Genomic DNA, 17198 nt, shown 5'->3' with positions numbered 1-17198 from the left:
TTGGGTTTTTTTTAACATGATGGGAAAAAAAAATCGCAAACGTAGATCCATGAATCGCGTACATGCTCTTTGTCTTTCACAGAACTTGTACCTATTCTAGTCTTTTTGGTCTGTAAAAAAAATTACATGTACTATTTTGATCACAGTCACCAAAATTGCTCATTCAATTGAGTCCGGAAAATCACTGATCGCACACAGATGGCAACCATGTGCCATCCATGTGCTGTCCATGGTTAATATTGTAGTGGAAGCTTTGCAGGTTTTGTGTGTTTTTTTTTTTTTTTTTGTGTAAAAAAAAAACAAAACGCAATTAATCTGCAGAATTGAGGTTAATCTGTAGGTTAATTGCTTTCTAAAGCACCTCTGCAGCCGCCCTGATGGCCTGGCTACCAGGGAGAAATCAAGTTTTTTTCTTCCCGGCATCCTCCAGCTTTCAGTCATAGAGGCGCAGCATTAGTCACCACTCAGTGCATAGTGAGCGGTGGCTGTAACCACGTCCTGGAACTGACTGACAGCTGGCTCTGGTATGATACACTGTTGAGTTGGCTGTCAGTCAGTCCGTGCTGGGGAGGGAGAGATCAAGTTTTTTCTTCCCGGCATCCTCCGGCTTTCAGTCATAGAGGCGCAGCATTAGTCACCACTCAGTACATAGTGAGCGGTGGCTGTAACCACGTCCTGGAACTGACGGACAGCTGGCTCTGTTATGATACACTGTTGAGTTGGCTGTCAGTCAGTCTGTGCTGGGGAGTGGTTAAAGCTGCTGCTTACGATGTACTGATCGTTGACTGAAGTCACGCCTTTACAACTGAAGGCTGGAGGCTGCCACCAGGAATAAACTTAATTTCCCTCCAGTATCCAGGCTCCCAGTGTGGTGGCTGCATGGCTTTAGAACACTATTAACCTGCAGATTGACCCCATATTTGTATCTTAATTGCGTTTTGAGGCATGACAGGTTCACTTTAAACACTGATGGTAAAAACTAGCGAAGTAACTAAATACTGATGAAAATTTGATCTAGAACACTGCTGAACAATGGTTCAGGTTTATACGTGTGAGAAAATTTATATCTATGTCTGAATGAGGCCTAAGTGAAATTCTTTTTTTTTTTCCTCAGAACGTTCTCCACATCGGCCAATCCTCCAGGCTGGTCTGCCAGCAAATAAGACGGTCACTGTAGGAAGTAACGTTGAGTTTCATTGCAAAGTCTACAGTGACCCTCAGCCTCACATCCAATGGCTCAGGCACCTTGAAATCAATGGGAGTAAAATAGGAACTGACAGTTTGCCTTATGTGGAAATTCTCAAGGTATGCAAAGGCAAATAACATGTTAAATGTGTCATTGGTGGTGTGATTTCTAAAGATGAAGAGGTTGAGGTGTCAAGCAGTCAGCTACATGCATCAAGTGTGTCGAACGAGGATATGTATTATTTATTAACTAAGGCATTGCTAAATATAGATCCATCCATGAGCATATCCTAACAACACGCCGACTTTGTGATGCAGATTTCTCATCCCCTCCACATTATGAACAGCACTACTCGTACTTCCTTGTGTCATTTTATATTTTGTGATTTATAAAATCTTTTCCTGTGCCGAACATGGTTTACAATTAACTGGAAGATCCTAGTCTAAACAAAGAACCAGATTAGGAACCTTTCACAAGCTTAACTGTCCCTATATGGTCTGCAATCCATGATGAAACTCAACTGGACTTTATTCTGCTCCCTCCGTCTCTAAACGGTCTGGTAGGACCAACCCTATCTAGCATGTAAGCGAGTGGAGCCTCCAGTGATGGTGCCTGATTGCGGGGTGGACTTTTATGTTGGTTTCGCACACCCATCATTCAATGTTTCAGTATGGTCTAGTTGGATGAAGCCCTCTCGGGCGATCCTTACTCGGACTGTGAATGTTGGGTAAATTAAATTAACCCAAGTGTGTGTTGTTTTTATAAGACCTAGAAACGGTGGAGACCTAAAAATGTTTGAGTCAATACAAACTAATACGCTACTAGGCTTTCATGGTTTCTAAGGTGACAATGAAATCTGGTTGCTTTGGGTAAGATATACAGTGCCTACAAGTAGTATTCAACCCCCTGCAGATTTAGCAGGTTTACACATTCGGAATTAACTTGGCATTGTGACATTTGGACTGTAGATCAGCCTGGAAGTGTGAAATGCACTGCAGCAAAAAAGAATGTTATTTCTTTGTTAAATTTTTTTTTTAATTGTGAAAAGTTTATTCAGAGGGTCATTTATTATTCGACCCCTCAAACCACCAGAATTCTGTTTGGTTCCCCTAAAGTATTAAGAAGTATTTCAGGCACAAAGAACAATGAGCTTCACATGTTTGGATTAATTATCTCTTTTTCCAGCCTTTTCTAACTATTTAAGACCCTCCCCAAACTTGTGAACAGCACTCATAAATGGTCAACATGGGAAAGACAAAGGAGCATTCCAAGGCCATCAGAGACAAGATCGTGGAGGGTCACAAGGCTGGCAAGGGGTACAAAACCCTTTCCAAGGAGTTGGGCCTACCTGTCTCCACTGTTGGGAGCATCATCCGGAAGTGGAAGGCTTATGGAACTACTGTTAGCCTTCCACGGCCTGGACAGCCTTTGAAAGTTTCCTCCCGTGCCGAGGCCAGGCTTGTCCGAAGAGTCAAGGCTAACCCAAGGACAACAAGGAAGGAGCTCCGGGAAGATCTCATGGCAGTGGGGACATTGGTTTCAGTCAATACCATAAGTAACGTACTCCACCGCAATGGTCTCCGTTCCAGACGAGCCCGTAAGGTACCTTTACTTTCAAAGCGTCATGTCAAGGCTCGTCTACAGTTTGCTCATGATCACTTGGAGGACTCTGAGACAGACTGGTTCAAGGTTCTCTGGTCTGATGAGACCAAGATCGAGATCTTTGGTGCCAACCACACACGTGACGTTTGGAGACTGGATGGCACTGCATACGACCCCAAGAATACCATCCCTACAGTCAAGCATGGTGGTGGCAGCATCATGCTGTGGGGCTGTTTCTCAGCCAAGGGGCCTGGCCATCTGGTCCTCATCCATGGGAAGATGGATAGCACGGCCTACCTGGAGATTTTGGCCAAGAACCTCCGCTCCTCCATCAAGGATCTTAAGATGGGTCGTCATTTCATCTTCCAACAAGACAACGACCCAAAGCACACAGCCAAGAAAACCAAGGCCTGGTTCAAGAGGCAAAAAATCAAGGTGTTGGAGTGGCCTAGTCAGTCTCCTGACCTTAACCCAATTGAAAACTTGTGGAAGGAGCTCAAGATTAAAGTCCACATGAGACACCCAAAGAACCTAGAGAACTTGGAGAAGATCTGCATGGAGGAGTGGGCCAAGATAACTCCAGAGACCTGTGCCGGCCTGATCAGGTCTTATAAAAGACGATTATTAGCTGTAATTGCAAACAAGGGTTGTTCCACAAAATATTAAACCTAGGGGTTGAATAATAATTGACCCACACTTTTATGCTTAAAATTTATTAAAATTTAACTGAGCAACATAACTTTTTGGTTTGTAAGATTTATGCATCTGTTAATAAATCCTGCTCTTGTGTGAAGTTTGAAGGCTCTAACTTATTTGTATCTTATCAAACCTGCTAAATCTGCAGGGGGTTGAATACTACTTGTAGGCACTGTATATCTCTATCTTGACTGTCGATGGTAAGAAGTCGGCTTTGTCTTAAAAAGAGTAACATTAAGAGGTTGCTTAGCATTACTAGAGCCTCCTGGTTGATTCAGGGACAATTCTTCTATCCTGTGGATACCGTGATGCCCATAACTACCACAATTCGATGAATGTTACTGATGGCTGTACTGTCCAATGGTAGTCACTTGGTCGTCACAGGCTGCTCTTTTCCAGAAATAGTCTCATATCTATCCATCGGTTGTGTGTAGCATTTAAATGATTTGAAACCAATCAAATTTGTTCGTACTTTCCCAATAGTTTTAAATTTGCCAGAATCACACATCTTTAGGATTCATTTCTCATAAATGAGGCAGAATCGCAGCCTGCTGGCCTCCATTTTGTTAGATGCATTTGAGGGCAAGGAAAAGGTTAAAAACCTAATAAAAGATTATGCTCACCTGACCTAAGTCTGCCCTTCAGGTGTCCTGCAGTCGCGCCGCCTGTTTGGTCCACATTTTGCTTTTAATAGGTTTATGGTCCATATCTCCTGGCACTGACTAGGCAATATGCAATCTCACAGTGCACAAAACACGCAAGCACGCCATTGATAGAACATCCTAGTCTGTTCCAGAAGATCCAGGATGATCTGGGGCAGACCTAGGATAGGTGAGGGCCGTATCAATGGTTATGAGGTGATATGACGTATAATTAGTGATGATGTTGCTCTGTTGACCCCACTCATGTTATCGGTTTATTTCAGCACTCTGGGATTTATAGCTCAGACGCAGAAGTTTTGACCTTATACAATGTGACAGATGCAGAAAGTGGGGAATACATATGTAAAGTGTCCAATTATATTGGTGAGGCCAATCAGTCTGCGTGGCTTACCGTCACCAGACCCGAGATACAAGGTAAAAAAAAAATCGATGGCACCTCCTGAGACCAGAAAACTCAAGTGAAATTTAGAACGTTGGAACATTTGCTCTGCAAAACTCTTGGCGGGCAAATTGTATTTCTCCCTTTTTTGTCTGCTTTACTTCCATGGAAAATTACTTGTGTGTGCGGCCTAGTTTAGTTTCTGATGCCCTTTCTTTCGTTCTTCTGCTCTTTCCCTGACTAATTTTATAACAGTTGTCCTTTATTCTTCATTGACCAGATCAGTGGTCTCCAGCTAGTGGGAGACTCCCAGCGTTACTTGATAACTAAAGGTTGAAGACCATTGCCCTGGATTGACATTCTTCCTAATCTTTCCTAAATTATTGTTTCCCATTACTGATAGAATCCATAAATTATATCACATAGTAACCATCCATCTGGAGGTTATAGATGATTTTGTCTATCAAGAGTGGAAAATCTTCTCTATTCCAGCTGAACTGTTTAGAACTTCAGATTGCTTGGCTGCTCTTCTTGGCTCTTGGAGCTGGTCTTCGTCATATTGATTGCTGAAAGTGTTCCAAAATGGTTGTAACAGGAAGTAGTGCAATCTGATTCTTTGCTGTAGAGCTGGAGATTCATAACAAAGTCATGTCCTTTTGATTTATGTACATAATTGTAAATTATCTACTACATACAAGTCTTAACCTTAAAGAGAATATCCACTGAAACTGAAGAATTCCCAATATTTAGCCATCCAAGAGTCATTCTGCACATGTGTTGATTTTTTTAATTTGCTATATCCATCTCTGAAAAGCTTTTGTAACTCTCAAATTGGCGATCATACCCAATCATATTAGGCATGTAATCTCTAGCCCTAACACAAAATGTGTTTTGGAAGGGCTCCCATCTATGGGACATTAATTATAGTTGTTTAATCTGGCAGAGGGCCTTTGAGCTCTCTTAGGCCTTAAGGCCATAGTCAAACTACTCACCATGGCTATGTCCCCTGCAAATTTCCATATTTTTACATATTTGGGAAGTCTTAAAAATCATGATGAGAATACCTACATAGCTTTGAGGGATAAAATGACTGTCCATATTAGTCATCAACCAACTTCTCAGAAAATTAGTAGTTTTAATTACAGTAGATCTAATATTTTGCCTTTTTTTCCTTCTATTGATCTCCTTTCTATTCCCTGCCTTTCTTATGGAAACAAACAAGGCTGTCGCACTCAGGTCTAATTTTTCCATGTTGTCAATCTTTAGCATGTTTCAAGTGGGCAGGAGGTCTCGATTTTGGTGATGGGTTCAACTAAAGTAGCTTCTCTTTAGGTCAGGCTTAAGGGAGAAGTATTCTTCAAATCTTCTAACAAATTTCTTCCAGTGGTTTCTCTTCCTGTCCATGGCACCTTGCATGGTTTCAGGACGGTACCTGCCCACATCTCTTCTAGTTCTCATGGCATTTCGCTTGTCTATTTCCTCCCCCCTTTTTTTTCGATGCTGTTCTCTATAGACTGCAGGAGTCAACACCACCGACAAGGAAATGGAGGTTCTCCACCTGACGAATGTTACTTTTGAGGATGCTGGCCAGTATACCTGCTTGGCTGCTAATTCCATTGGGCACTCTTATCATTCTGCATGGTTGACCGTTCTTGAAGGTATATAAGGTTCTCTTCTGTCGTCTTAAATGTGGCATGCATTTCAGACCCAAAAGAATCCACCTTTAGGTTGCTGTACCCAAATTTTATACCTTGACTGGGTTTTTTTTCTCAATTTAAAGATTGTCCTGGATAAGAAAAAACATATTTGGTTACTTTAGCGCCATAGCTGCCCACAGGATGTGTGTGGTGCTACAGCTTGCCCTATTCATTTCAGTGGAGCTGAGCTGGAATACCAGATACACGATAGGCAGAAGAACTGGTCTTTCTGTAAGAAAGTAGTCAAGGTTTCTCTAATCTTGGTCAACCTCTTAACTTTTAAAGCAAAAAAAAAAAATATGTAGGCAGGCAATGATGGAGTTGTGCAAATAAGCAAACATTACCCATAGGAAAATAAATGTATTAAAGTTTTAGTGATCGTTCCATAAATCGTAGCATTCTGTATTACATAGCGTGTTAGCAATTTCAAGGGGAATAATTATGCCTTTTTGAGTCAGCCAAGCTGTATACAAGCGTAGGTTTTAATTCCCTTTTTAATATCAGCTGAAAGCCCCGATGTTGCCTACAGCCACAGTTTTTATTAACATCTACTCCAATTTTGACAGTTTAATTCTTAACCTAAATAAATTAGAAGTAAAAAAAAAAAAAAAAAAGTGAACACAAACTTGGATCAATATAATTACAACAAAATTCACTGAGCGACTGCTGTACATTCTGAATGCCATACCAACCTAGCTTAAAACAGTTGTCCACATTTTAGATAATTTGTTTATTTGTTAGATCAGTCCCTCTGTGATTAGCGGATTCCACAGTGTTCTGTGGGTGGAACTTTAGCAACTAACTGTAATCTAGCCGCAAGTCTTCATTTTTCCTGCAGCACCACCGCAGGTGAAATGGGGCACTACACCCAGTGAAATTAATGAGCTGTCATGTAATGAGCAGATGTTTCATCTTCCAGAGTGAGAGATGCTCTTTGAAACCATACTCTTCCAATAGATAGAATCCTCAATGGAACCATTCCATTCCATTGGCTCTGAATTCTCGAATAGGTTCTTTTGAAATTTAGGTTTTCTTAACTAGGCAATACCTGTCTATTGGTTGTCTAAGGTTGGGCTGAGCTACAATTCCAAGACTCCAAACAAATCGGTCAAGTTTTTTCTAATCCCTTACAACCCCATTTAAAAGGGTTCTTGGAGGTTATGATTTTAATGATCTATTCTTCTGCAAGGTCATCAGTATGAGAATGGTGGGGATACAACATCCATCACCCACACTGATCAGCTATTTTCATCTCCAGTAGCAATGGGATGTAACCAGTGAATGGAGCCAGGATGACATGGCTCCATACTCTGAGTAGTGGACGCTGTTGAGAGCTGCTCATATTCATTTCAATTGGCGCTTCTTTTACGGTTTGCATAATGTCGCTACCGGAGCTAAAAATGACTGATCAGTGAGAATGTTGGGTGTCGGACTGATCTAATTTTGAGGACCTTTCCAGGGACTTAAGCCGGCCATACACATTAGATGGCTGTCAGCCGAAAGATTGTTTGGCTGACAGCCATCTCAGTCGACTCTTCCATACACAGAAGCGCTCGTTTGGCCGGGCGCTCAGTGTTGTCTATCAGAAAGCCACCGACTGACACATTGGACGGCAATTTACCGGAGAACAATGTGATTAGTAGTCTGATTTCAGACATGCCTGATCGATATCACTCCCAACCTTCATTTGGCTGGCGCCCCCATATTCATCACTGTCGGCCGAACCAGTCGTTGGCGGCTTGGTCCAACATAAGTCTGTGTGTTGCCAGCTTTATCTTAGACTAGCGTATAAAAAGTCTTGTCAACTTTTTTTTATCCACACATTTTAAAAGCAATTCAAAGTTCTAACAACCAAGCACCCGGCCCCACCTTAATCAATGCTCTCTATGTTTAATAAAAAGGGTTTTGTAAAAAGTGACAAATCGGCCATGCCCTTCTGCACCGTTTTAATGCATTGTTAAATCCTTTACCCCACCCTGCATTCTCAGGCCGGTCCGTATAAAATTTGCTTCAGACTGGGACTTCGTATTTTATAGTTCTTGACTTTACACATGGCTAAGTGGAATATTTAGCTAGCCCATGTGACCTGTATTCTTCTACTTAACTCTCAATTGGGGGATTGCAATGAAATTTATAGATCTAAACTGATTAACTTTGGCCCTAAAATTGGATCCTTTTTGGCTTCAATGAAATGCATGTGTTGTGTTGAGAGCTCCAGTGTGTTTTTTTTTTTCTTAACTTTTTATTACATTTTTTCTTTATTTCATTTTCCACAATATGATACAATTCTTTAGTAAATATTAAAATTTAAAAAAAGTTTAAATACAAGTTTAAATATTTAATATATAAATGAAAAAAATACACTGGTAGCTAACAGAATTTTCATGTTGTGTTTCTGTCGTCCTTTTCTGACTCTTTGCATGGGTAATCTGAATATATGGCCTTTATTTCCTTAAGCCATATATTAACTATTTCTCTCAAATTTGTAAACATTTTTAATGCAATAATTAAACAATTTCCTTTGTTTTGCATAATGTTTTAGTGATTATATTTGCATTGCATGTACTTTTTGTTATTTTATATACCAGTCAATGAGCTTCTTCTATTGGTTATATAGAGAGTAATACACAATGTACGAATGTATGTGCATTCTGGAATAGTCTATAATTAAAAAAAAATTGTTTAATAAATGCAAACTTTTTGTACGCATGAGTACAGCTACAGAAGATAAACCATCACTTATGAAGACCTCCCTTCATCTGGAGATTATCATCTACTGTGCTGGTGCCACCATTGTGTCAGCCATGTTGGTGACCATCATCATCCTTAAGATGAAACATCCATCCAAGAAGACAGAATTTCATAGTCAGATGGCTGTCCACAAGCTGGCCAAGAGCATACCGCTGCGCAGACAGGTAACAGAAAGTATATAGGGGGTTTATTATGCATTACCTACACCACACTTGTGAAACTGGTCTAGTGGATTGCAGTGCACCAGGATCACTCATATCTGATGTCCTTCATTTTCCTATTACCATAAATTCTAGAACTTCATTCTTATTAACTTCACTGCCGAATTATGCTCTCTTCAATACAGTATGTCTTCTGCATCTTTCCTTACCACACCATTGAAATTGTTAAAACACCAGTCCTGGCCATAAGCATTTCTCTCCTTGACTATTGTAACTTATCCTTCATTGATATTCTTTATTAACCTTTCATTAATTACACTGTTTGCTCTTAAATATCGCTAAAATACTGGTTCTCATCCAAGAAAGTCTCCATCCTCGCAACTGCTGCTTCCTACAACACATAAACTCACCTTTTGCTTTGTGATTCACCCATGACCCTGGTTTGGTCCCATCTTCTGATCTTCTCAGTCTTCATCTGTCCCCTGGAATCCTTTACCTAGGGTAGTCAACACCGACATCTCAGTGTAAAGGCGTTCCTGATTTCTGATAAGGATCTCCACTTTGTGATTTGTTTACTTTTAGCTGTATCCTTTAAAAATATCAATTTATCCCTGCTGTGGTCCCAAAAATCATTTCTTATGTGTGGGGAAGTGCTTCCGGAAAAATTAATCATAACACAGTGCCCATTCACATGAATGAATAGCCATTGCTGTATAGGTCAGGTCCTCCAGAGTGAGAGGTGTTCTTGGTAAACAAACTTCACTCTGGTCCATGTATGAGGATCTTGAACAGTATTAAGTCTACCTCTATTAGCTAAAAAGTGTCTAATAAAAAGTATATGAAAATTTAGCTTTCTAAACAAGACCACCCATTTTAGAGAACAATAAAATTGTGCCTTTCTAAGACATTCTTATAATGTCTCCTAGTTTTATCACATTTATATTCAGTAAGTAAATGGGCTGCAAATAGACAACTTTTGATTTTAGGGATATTGTTTATTTTGTGACCAATCTAAATGAAGCCAAAAAGAGAGAACACATGACATTGCGTTATAATATTGTCCTTGAAAAAATATTGGTAGCTCTAAAACGGGCCATTAATTTGTGACAATCACTTCACCTCTAGCTGTACCAGGTCCAAGGTGTGCCAAAATAAGCATTGACGGTAAACACAAACCAGGGAGTCCCCACGACCTCCCTTTATAATAGCTATGTGCCCTAATGGGGACAGATGGACAGGGTTGTTTTTCTGTGTTGCTTGGCCACCCTTTTAATTCAGTAAACTTTTGTAAATACATTAAGCTTGCTTTGTGTGTTTTTGTGCCTACATCTCCCTGCATGACTGTTACTTAAAATAACTGCTTTTTCGTGCAATCCCTATACTTTCCCACTTCCTCTGTATCACCTCCAGGTAAATACTATTATCTCTGACTCATCCGCTAACCCAGATGTCATTGACTGACCTACTAACCACATTTATTCTCAGCTGCCATTTGTGTGTTTGTTTTAGAGCTAGGGCATCCAGTCCCCAGTTCTATTCTGAAGATCATTTTGTAAGGCTGAGCTTGGACTGTTATCCAAACTAGGCTGAAGTCTGTTCCTTTTTCGTGTGTAATCTAAAGAACACTGAATTTCTTAATGAAATGTGTAAGAATCGTAATCGTATGATAACCTGCTGGTTTTGACATTCCAATACAGGTATCGGCAGACTCAAGTTCTTCAATGAACTCCGGAGTTATATTGGTAAGACCTTCTCGACTGTCATCAAGTGGGACACCAATGCTGGCTGGGGTGTCAGAATATGAGCTTCCAGAAGACCCCAGATGGGAAGTAGCAAGAGATAGGTAAGTAGACTCTAAGAACTTCTTATCTCTGTGACTGTCTTTCCTCCTTCAAACTACCTTGTCCATCTACACATGGTTGACTTTGCTCTTCCTCGTAGGTTGAGTCTTGGAAAGCCGCTTGGAGAAGGCTGCTTTGGTCAAGTAGTTATGGCTGATGCCATAGGTTTGGACAAGGAGAAACCAAACAAGGTCACCAAAGTTGCAGTGAAGATGTTAAAATGTGAGTCTTAGATGTTTTGTTGGATCCATTTCCTTGGTTCACATTTGGACCAAATTTCTTCCCGTCTCACAATGTTGGGATGTTTGTTGTGATGCTTGTCCTTAACCGCTTCCCGATCGCCCACAGTAGTTAAAAGCCGGCGCTAGCTGGGCTTTGTGCAGCGCCGGCGTTTGTCTACGGTGGGTGGTCTCACAGCTCTCAGGACCCCCAGGAGGCTGCAAGCGCTGCGATTCCTGTTATGATTGCATCACCGTAGGAGGCAAAAACAGAAATGCTAGCTAAGTCCAGAAAACCAGAGAAGTTGGCAGCTATCGGATTGCAGACCCCTGAACCTATCAACACAACTAGCAGTAGCCGTGGGGGGTTCCTACGATGCCCTAGACCCCTCGATCACAGCCGGAGAAATAACTAGGCCTAAAGAAAGAAAGGGGAAAACTAAACTGCCCCAGAGCAGACCCCCAAAGCAATAGGCAGCCCCCAACATATATTGACGGTGAAGCAAGACGAAAACACTACCACAGACAGAAAGACATACTGAGCAAAGACGGGGCCCAATCTAGCTAGATAGAAAAAGGACAGGAAGGCTGCTGTCTGCAATCCGTGAAAAACCCCATGAAAATAAGAGCCAACAGACTGATAGTGAAAAAAGCCCTGATGACGCTAGGCTTCAAAAAAGCTATGTCAGTACTCAGGAATATTCTGAAGACAGAGCTACAGGCAAAAGGAGATTCAGCTCACCCCAGCAGGGAATGGCAGAATCCAGAAAAGCAAGGAAAACAAAAACTAAACACTAATGCAAACAGGCAAAGCAGAAAAACTTAGCTTAGAGGTGCAGGAATCAGACTGGTGTCCTAGAAGTCCACAGAGAAATCACCCGCAGGGCAGAAGGGCGTCGGCAGCCTTATATCCAGTATGTGACTCCACTCAGCCAGTCATCCTCATCAGGCTCAGGTGCCTGATAATCAGGCTCATTACCTTCCTTCACCAGAAAAGGGAGTTCACCAGACCTCAGTGACGAAGGGGAAAATGAACTCACAACAGTACCTCCCCCTTGAGGAGGGGTCACCGAACCCTCAACCACGCCACCAGGGCGATCAGGGTGAGCCCGATGAAAGGCACGCACCAATCTTTTGGCATGAATATCAGAGGCAGAGACGCAGGAATTATCCTCCTGACCATAACCCTTCCACTTAACCAAATACTGGAGTCTCCGTCTAGCCATACGGGAATCCAGTATTTTCTCTACCTCATATTCCATGTTACCTTCAACCAATACAGGGTCCGGAGGTGCCACCCCAGGAACAACTGGTTCAACAAACCTCTTCAACAAGGACTTATGGAACACATTATGGATTTTAAATGTGACAGGAAGAGCCAAACGGAAAGAGACCGGATTAATAATCTCCAAAATCTTGTAAGGTCCAATAAATCTAGGCTTAAACTTAGGAGAAGCCACCTTCATAGCAATATTTTTTGATGATATCCACACCATATCACCAATCTTAAATTGGGGACCAATGGTCCTATGTCGATTCGAAAACCGCTGGGCCTTTTCCTGGGAGAGAGAGAACTTATCCACCACTTGGTCCCAGATCTGGTGCATTCTCTCCACCACAGTGTCAACACCTGGGCAGGCAGAAGGCTCCACCTGCCCTGAAGAAAATCGAGGATGAAACCCAAAGTTACAAAAAAAAGTGACATCAAAGTGGCAGAACTAGCTCTATTATTTAAAGCAAATTCGGCCAAGGGCAAAAATGAAACCCAATCATCCTGATCAACGGAAATAAAACATCTCAAATACGACTCCAAGGTCTGGTTTGTTCTCTCTGTCTGCCCATTGGTCTGAGGGTGAAAAGCAGAGAAGGACAACTGAATTCCCAGCTTGGAACAGAAAGTCCTCCAAAATCTAGACACAAACTGAACTCCTCTGTCAGATACAATGTTCTCAGGAATCCCGTGTAAGCGAACCACCTGTTTCAAAAACAGGGGCACCAACTCAGAGGAAGATGGCAACTTAGGGAGTGGTACAAGATGAACCATCTTAGAGAACCTATCACAAATCACCCAAATAACAGTCATTCTTTGAGAGACCGGCATATCAGAGATGAAATCCATAGAAATATGGGTCCATGGCCTCCTGGGGACAGGCAAAGGCATCAACAACCCACTAGAGCGAGAACAAGATTTAGACGGGGAGCAAGTCCCACAGGACTGCACAAAATTCCTGACATCATGAGACAAGGTGGGCCACCAAAAAGAGCGACTCACCAGATCTCTGGTACCAAAAATACCTGGATGACCAGCCAATGCAGAGCAATGAACTTCAGACATCACTCTCTTCTTCCACTGGTCAGGAACATACAACTTTCCACTGGGACAACGCTCAGGTTTGTCCTCCTGGAACTCTTGCAGAGCAAATCTCAAATCGGGCGAGATGGCAGAAAGAACTACCCCTTCGCCTAAGATGGTAGCAGGCTTGGTCACCACAGGAGAATCGGCAAAGAAACTCCTAGAGAGGGCGTCTGCCTTGACATTCTTAGTTCCAGGAAGAAAAGAGACCACAAAATCAAAACGTGTAAAAAAAAAAAAAAAAAAAAGGCCCACCTAGCCTGTCTAGGGTTCAAGCGTTTAGCCGACTCTAGGTAAATCAAATTCTTGTGGTCAGTGAGGACCACAACTTGATGTTTAGCTCCCTCCAACCAATGTCTCCACTCCTCAAATGCCCATTTCATGGCCAACAGTTCCCGATTCCCCACATCATAGTTACGTTCAGATGGAGAGAACTTTCGGGAAAAGAAAGCACAGGGATTCATTTTAGCTGTTACAGGATCCTTTTGGGACAAAACAGCTCCTGCACCAATCTCAGAAGCATCCACCTCTATCTGGAACGGGAGTGAGACATCATGTTGCCGCAAAACTGGGGCGGAGGTAAATCTTCGCTTCAGCTCCTGAAAGGAAGCAACAGCCTCCGGAGACCAATTCAACACATCAGCACCCTTCTTAGTCAGATCAGTCAATGGCTTGGCAATACTAGAAAATTTTGCTATAAATTTCCGATAAAAATTAGCAAAACCCAAAAACTTCTGGAGGGCCTTCAAAGAAGTGGGCTGAACCCAATCATAAATGGCCTGTACCTTGGCCGGGTCCATTTCAATAGTTGACGGAGACAAAATAAATCCCAAAAATGAAATCCTCTGTACTCCAAAAAGGCATTTTGATCCTTTGACATACAGGGAATTCTCCCTCAAGATCCGGAACACAGTCCGAATATGTTCCACATGAGAATCCCAATCCTTGGAGAAGATGAAAATATCATCCAGATAGATAATCAAAAATTTATCGACAAAATCTCGGAAAATATCATTCATGAAGCACTGGCAGACAGAAGGGGCATTAGTGAGCCCAAAAGGCATCACCAGGTACTCAAAATGTCCCTCCGGAGTATTAAACGCCGTCTTCCATTCATCCCCCTGCTTAATGCGGATAAGATTATACGACCCCCTGAGGTCAAGCTTGGTAAACCAGCAAGCACCTCTAACTCTAGAGAATAGATCCGAAATCAGGGGTAACGGATACTGATATTTAATAGTAATTTTATTGAGGGCACGATAATCAATACAAGGCCTTAAAGAACCATCCTTTTTGGCCACAAAAAAAAAACCGGCACCTAAGGGTGAAGAGGATGGTCTAATATGACCATTCTCCAATGCCTCCTTAATATAGGACCGCATAGCCTCGTGCTCGGGTACAGATAAATTGAAGAGCCGACCCTTGGGAAATTTACACCCCGGGCTTAGTTCAATTGCACAGTCATAACTCCTATGAGGAGGCAAGGACGCAGACTCATTCTCACTAAATACATCATAAAAGTCCGCCAAATAGTCAGGAACATCATGCGACTGAGGAGAGGTGGAAAAAACCGGAGCCTCACTAAAGGTACACCGACAACCCCAACTCACCACAGACACAGATTTCCAATCCAAAACTGGATTATGAATTTGCAACCAGGGAAACCCCAGAACAACGGCATCATGCAGACCATGCAACACCAAAAATCTGCAATTTTCTTGATGGTCTGGGGCGACCCGCATGACCACCTGGGTCCAAAACTGAGGTTTATTTTTAGCCAAAGGAGTAGCATCAATCCCCCTCAAAGGGATAGGCGTCTGCAGAGGTGTCATCGGAAATCCACAACGTTTAGCAAAATCCAAGTCCATTAGGTTTAGCGCTGCTCCCGAATCCACAAAAGCCTTGGCGGAAAATGTGGACAGGGAGCAGATCAGAGTAATTGCCAGAAGAAACTTAGGTTGAACACCACCAACAGAAAACGTGTGTGAAAAGCGTTTCTCTCGTTTAGGACAAACAGAAATAATATGCGAGGCATCTCCACAGAAAAAACACAGCTTATTACGCCTTCTGAACTACTGACGTTGCGCCCTAGACAAAACTCTATCACATTGCATAGGTTCAGATGTCTGTTCAACCGGTGGCAACACCTCTCGTGCAATCCTGCGTTCACGTAAACGCCGATCAACCTGAATGGCTAATGACATAGAATCGTCCAGACCAGAGGGAACAGGAAATCCCACCATAGTATCTTTTACGGCTTCTGACAAACCCTTCCAAAAGAGAGCAGCCAAGGCACTATCATTCCAGGTAGTAAGGACCGCCCACTTTCGGAACTTTTGACAGTACAACTCTGCAGAATCTCGACCCTGGTTCAATGCCAACAGGGTCTTTTCAGCCTGATCAATAGCATTAGGTTCGTCATACAACAACCCCAAAGCTTGAAAGAATGCGTTCACATTAGTCAGAATAGGATCATCTGGTTTCAAAGAAAACGCCCAATCCTGGGGATCGCCACGCAGCAAAGAGATGACAATTTTAACCTGCTGCGCGGAGCTCCCTGACGAGTTAGGCTTCAAGGCAAAAAATAATTTACAATTATTTTTGAAACTCAAAAATTTAGATCGATCCCCAAAAAATACATCAGGTGTAGGGATCTTTGGTTCAACAGCATGCGAACAAGCAAGGTAGGCGGAAATTCCCCGCACTTCCGCAGCGAGCTGCTCCACACGATCAGACAATTGCTTTATCTCCATTGAGAGAAAAAAAAATTCCCCCTAAGGCCCAGAGATATAGAGGAAAGAATATACACACATCATTTTTTTTTTTTTTTTTAAACACAATTCTTTCCTGCTATTGAGTACCCTAGGATCTGCGGTATGGCGGGTGATTCTGTTATAATTGAGTCACCGTAGGAGGCAAAAACAGAAATGCTAGCTAAGTCCAGAAAACCAGAGAAGTTGGCAGCTATCGGATTGCAGACCCCTGAACCTATCAACACAACTAGCAGTAGCCGTGGGGGGTTCCTACGATGCCCTGGACCCCTCGATCACAGCCGGAGAAATAACTAGGCCTAAAGAAAGAAAGGGGAAAACTAAACTGCCCCAGAGCAGACCCCCAAAGCAATAGGCAGCCCCCAACATATAATGACGGTGAAGCAAGACGAAAACACTAACACAGGCAGAAAGACAGACTGAGCAAACACGGGGCCCAATCTAGCTAGATAGAAAAAGGACAGGAAGGCTGCTGTCTGCAATCCGTGAAAAACCCCATGAAAATAAGAGCCAACAGACTGATAGTGAAAAAAGCCCTGAAGACGCTAGGCTTCAAAAAAGCTATGTCAGTACTCAGGAATATTCTGAAGACAGAGCTACAGGTAAAAGGAGATTCAGCTCACCCCAGCAGAGAATGGCAGAATCCAGAAAAGCAAGGAAAACAAAAACTAAACACTAATGCAAACAGGCAAAGCAGAAAAACTTAGCTTAGAGGAGCAGGAATCAGACTGGTGTCCTAGAAGTCCACAGAGAAGTCACCCGCAGGGCAGAAGGGCGTCGGCAGCCTTATATCCAGTCCGTGACTCCACTCAGCCAGTCATCCTCATCAGGCTCAGGTGCCTGATAATCAGGCTCATTACCTTCCTTCACCAGAATAGGGA

At 42.5% G+C, this 17198-nt stretch overlaps 1 protein-coding gene across 1 annotated transcript in view; it reads left to right on the top strand.

The window, feature by feature from the left end:
- FGFR1 (fibroblast growth factor receptor 1) overlaps window positions 1–17198 on the top strand; it is a 120131-nt gene that overhangs the window by 75929 nt on the left and 27004 nt on the right. The window contains exons 7-11 of the mRNA XM_073588839.1: window positions 1115–1305; window positions 6039–6183; window positions 8941–9137; window positions 10832–10977; window positions 11076–11197. Of these exons, the coding sequence (XP_073444940.1) occupies window positions 1115–1305; window positions 6039–6183; window positions 8941–9137; window positions 10832–10977; window positions 11076–11197 (801 nt within the window). The remainder of the gene's footprint in view (window positions 1–1114; window positions 1306–6038; window positions 6184–8940; window positions 9138–10831; window positions 10978–11075; window positions 11198–17198) is intronic.

Source organism: Dendrobates tinctorius, unplaced genomic scaffold (assembly GCF_039654945.1).
Source record: "Dendrobates tinctorius isolate UK_male_01 unplaced genomic scaffold, ASM3965494v1 ptg000104l, whole genome shotgun sequence".
Classification (NCBI taxonomy): domain Eukaryota; kingdom Metazoa; phylum Chordata; class Amphibia; order Anura; family Dendrobatidae; genus Dendrobates; species Dendrobates tinctorius.
Note: the sequence above shows the minus strand (reverse complement) of the source record. Positions and strands in the feature narration are given on the sequence as shown.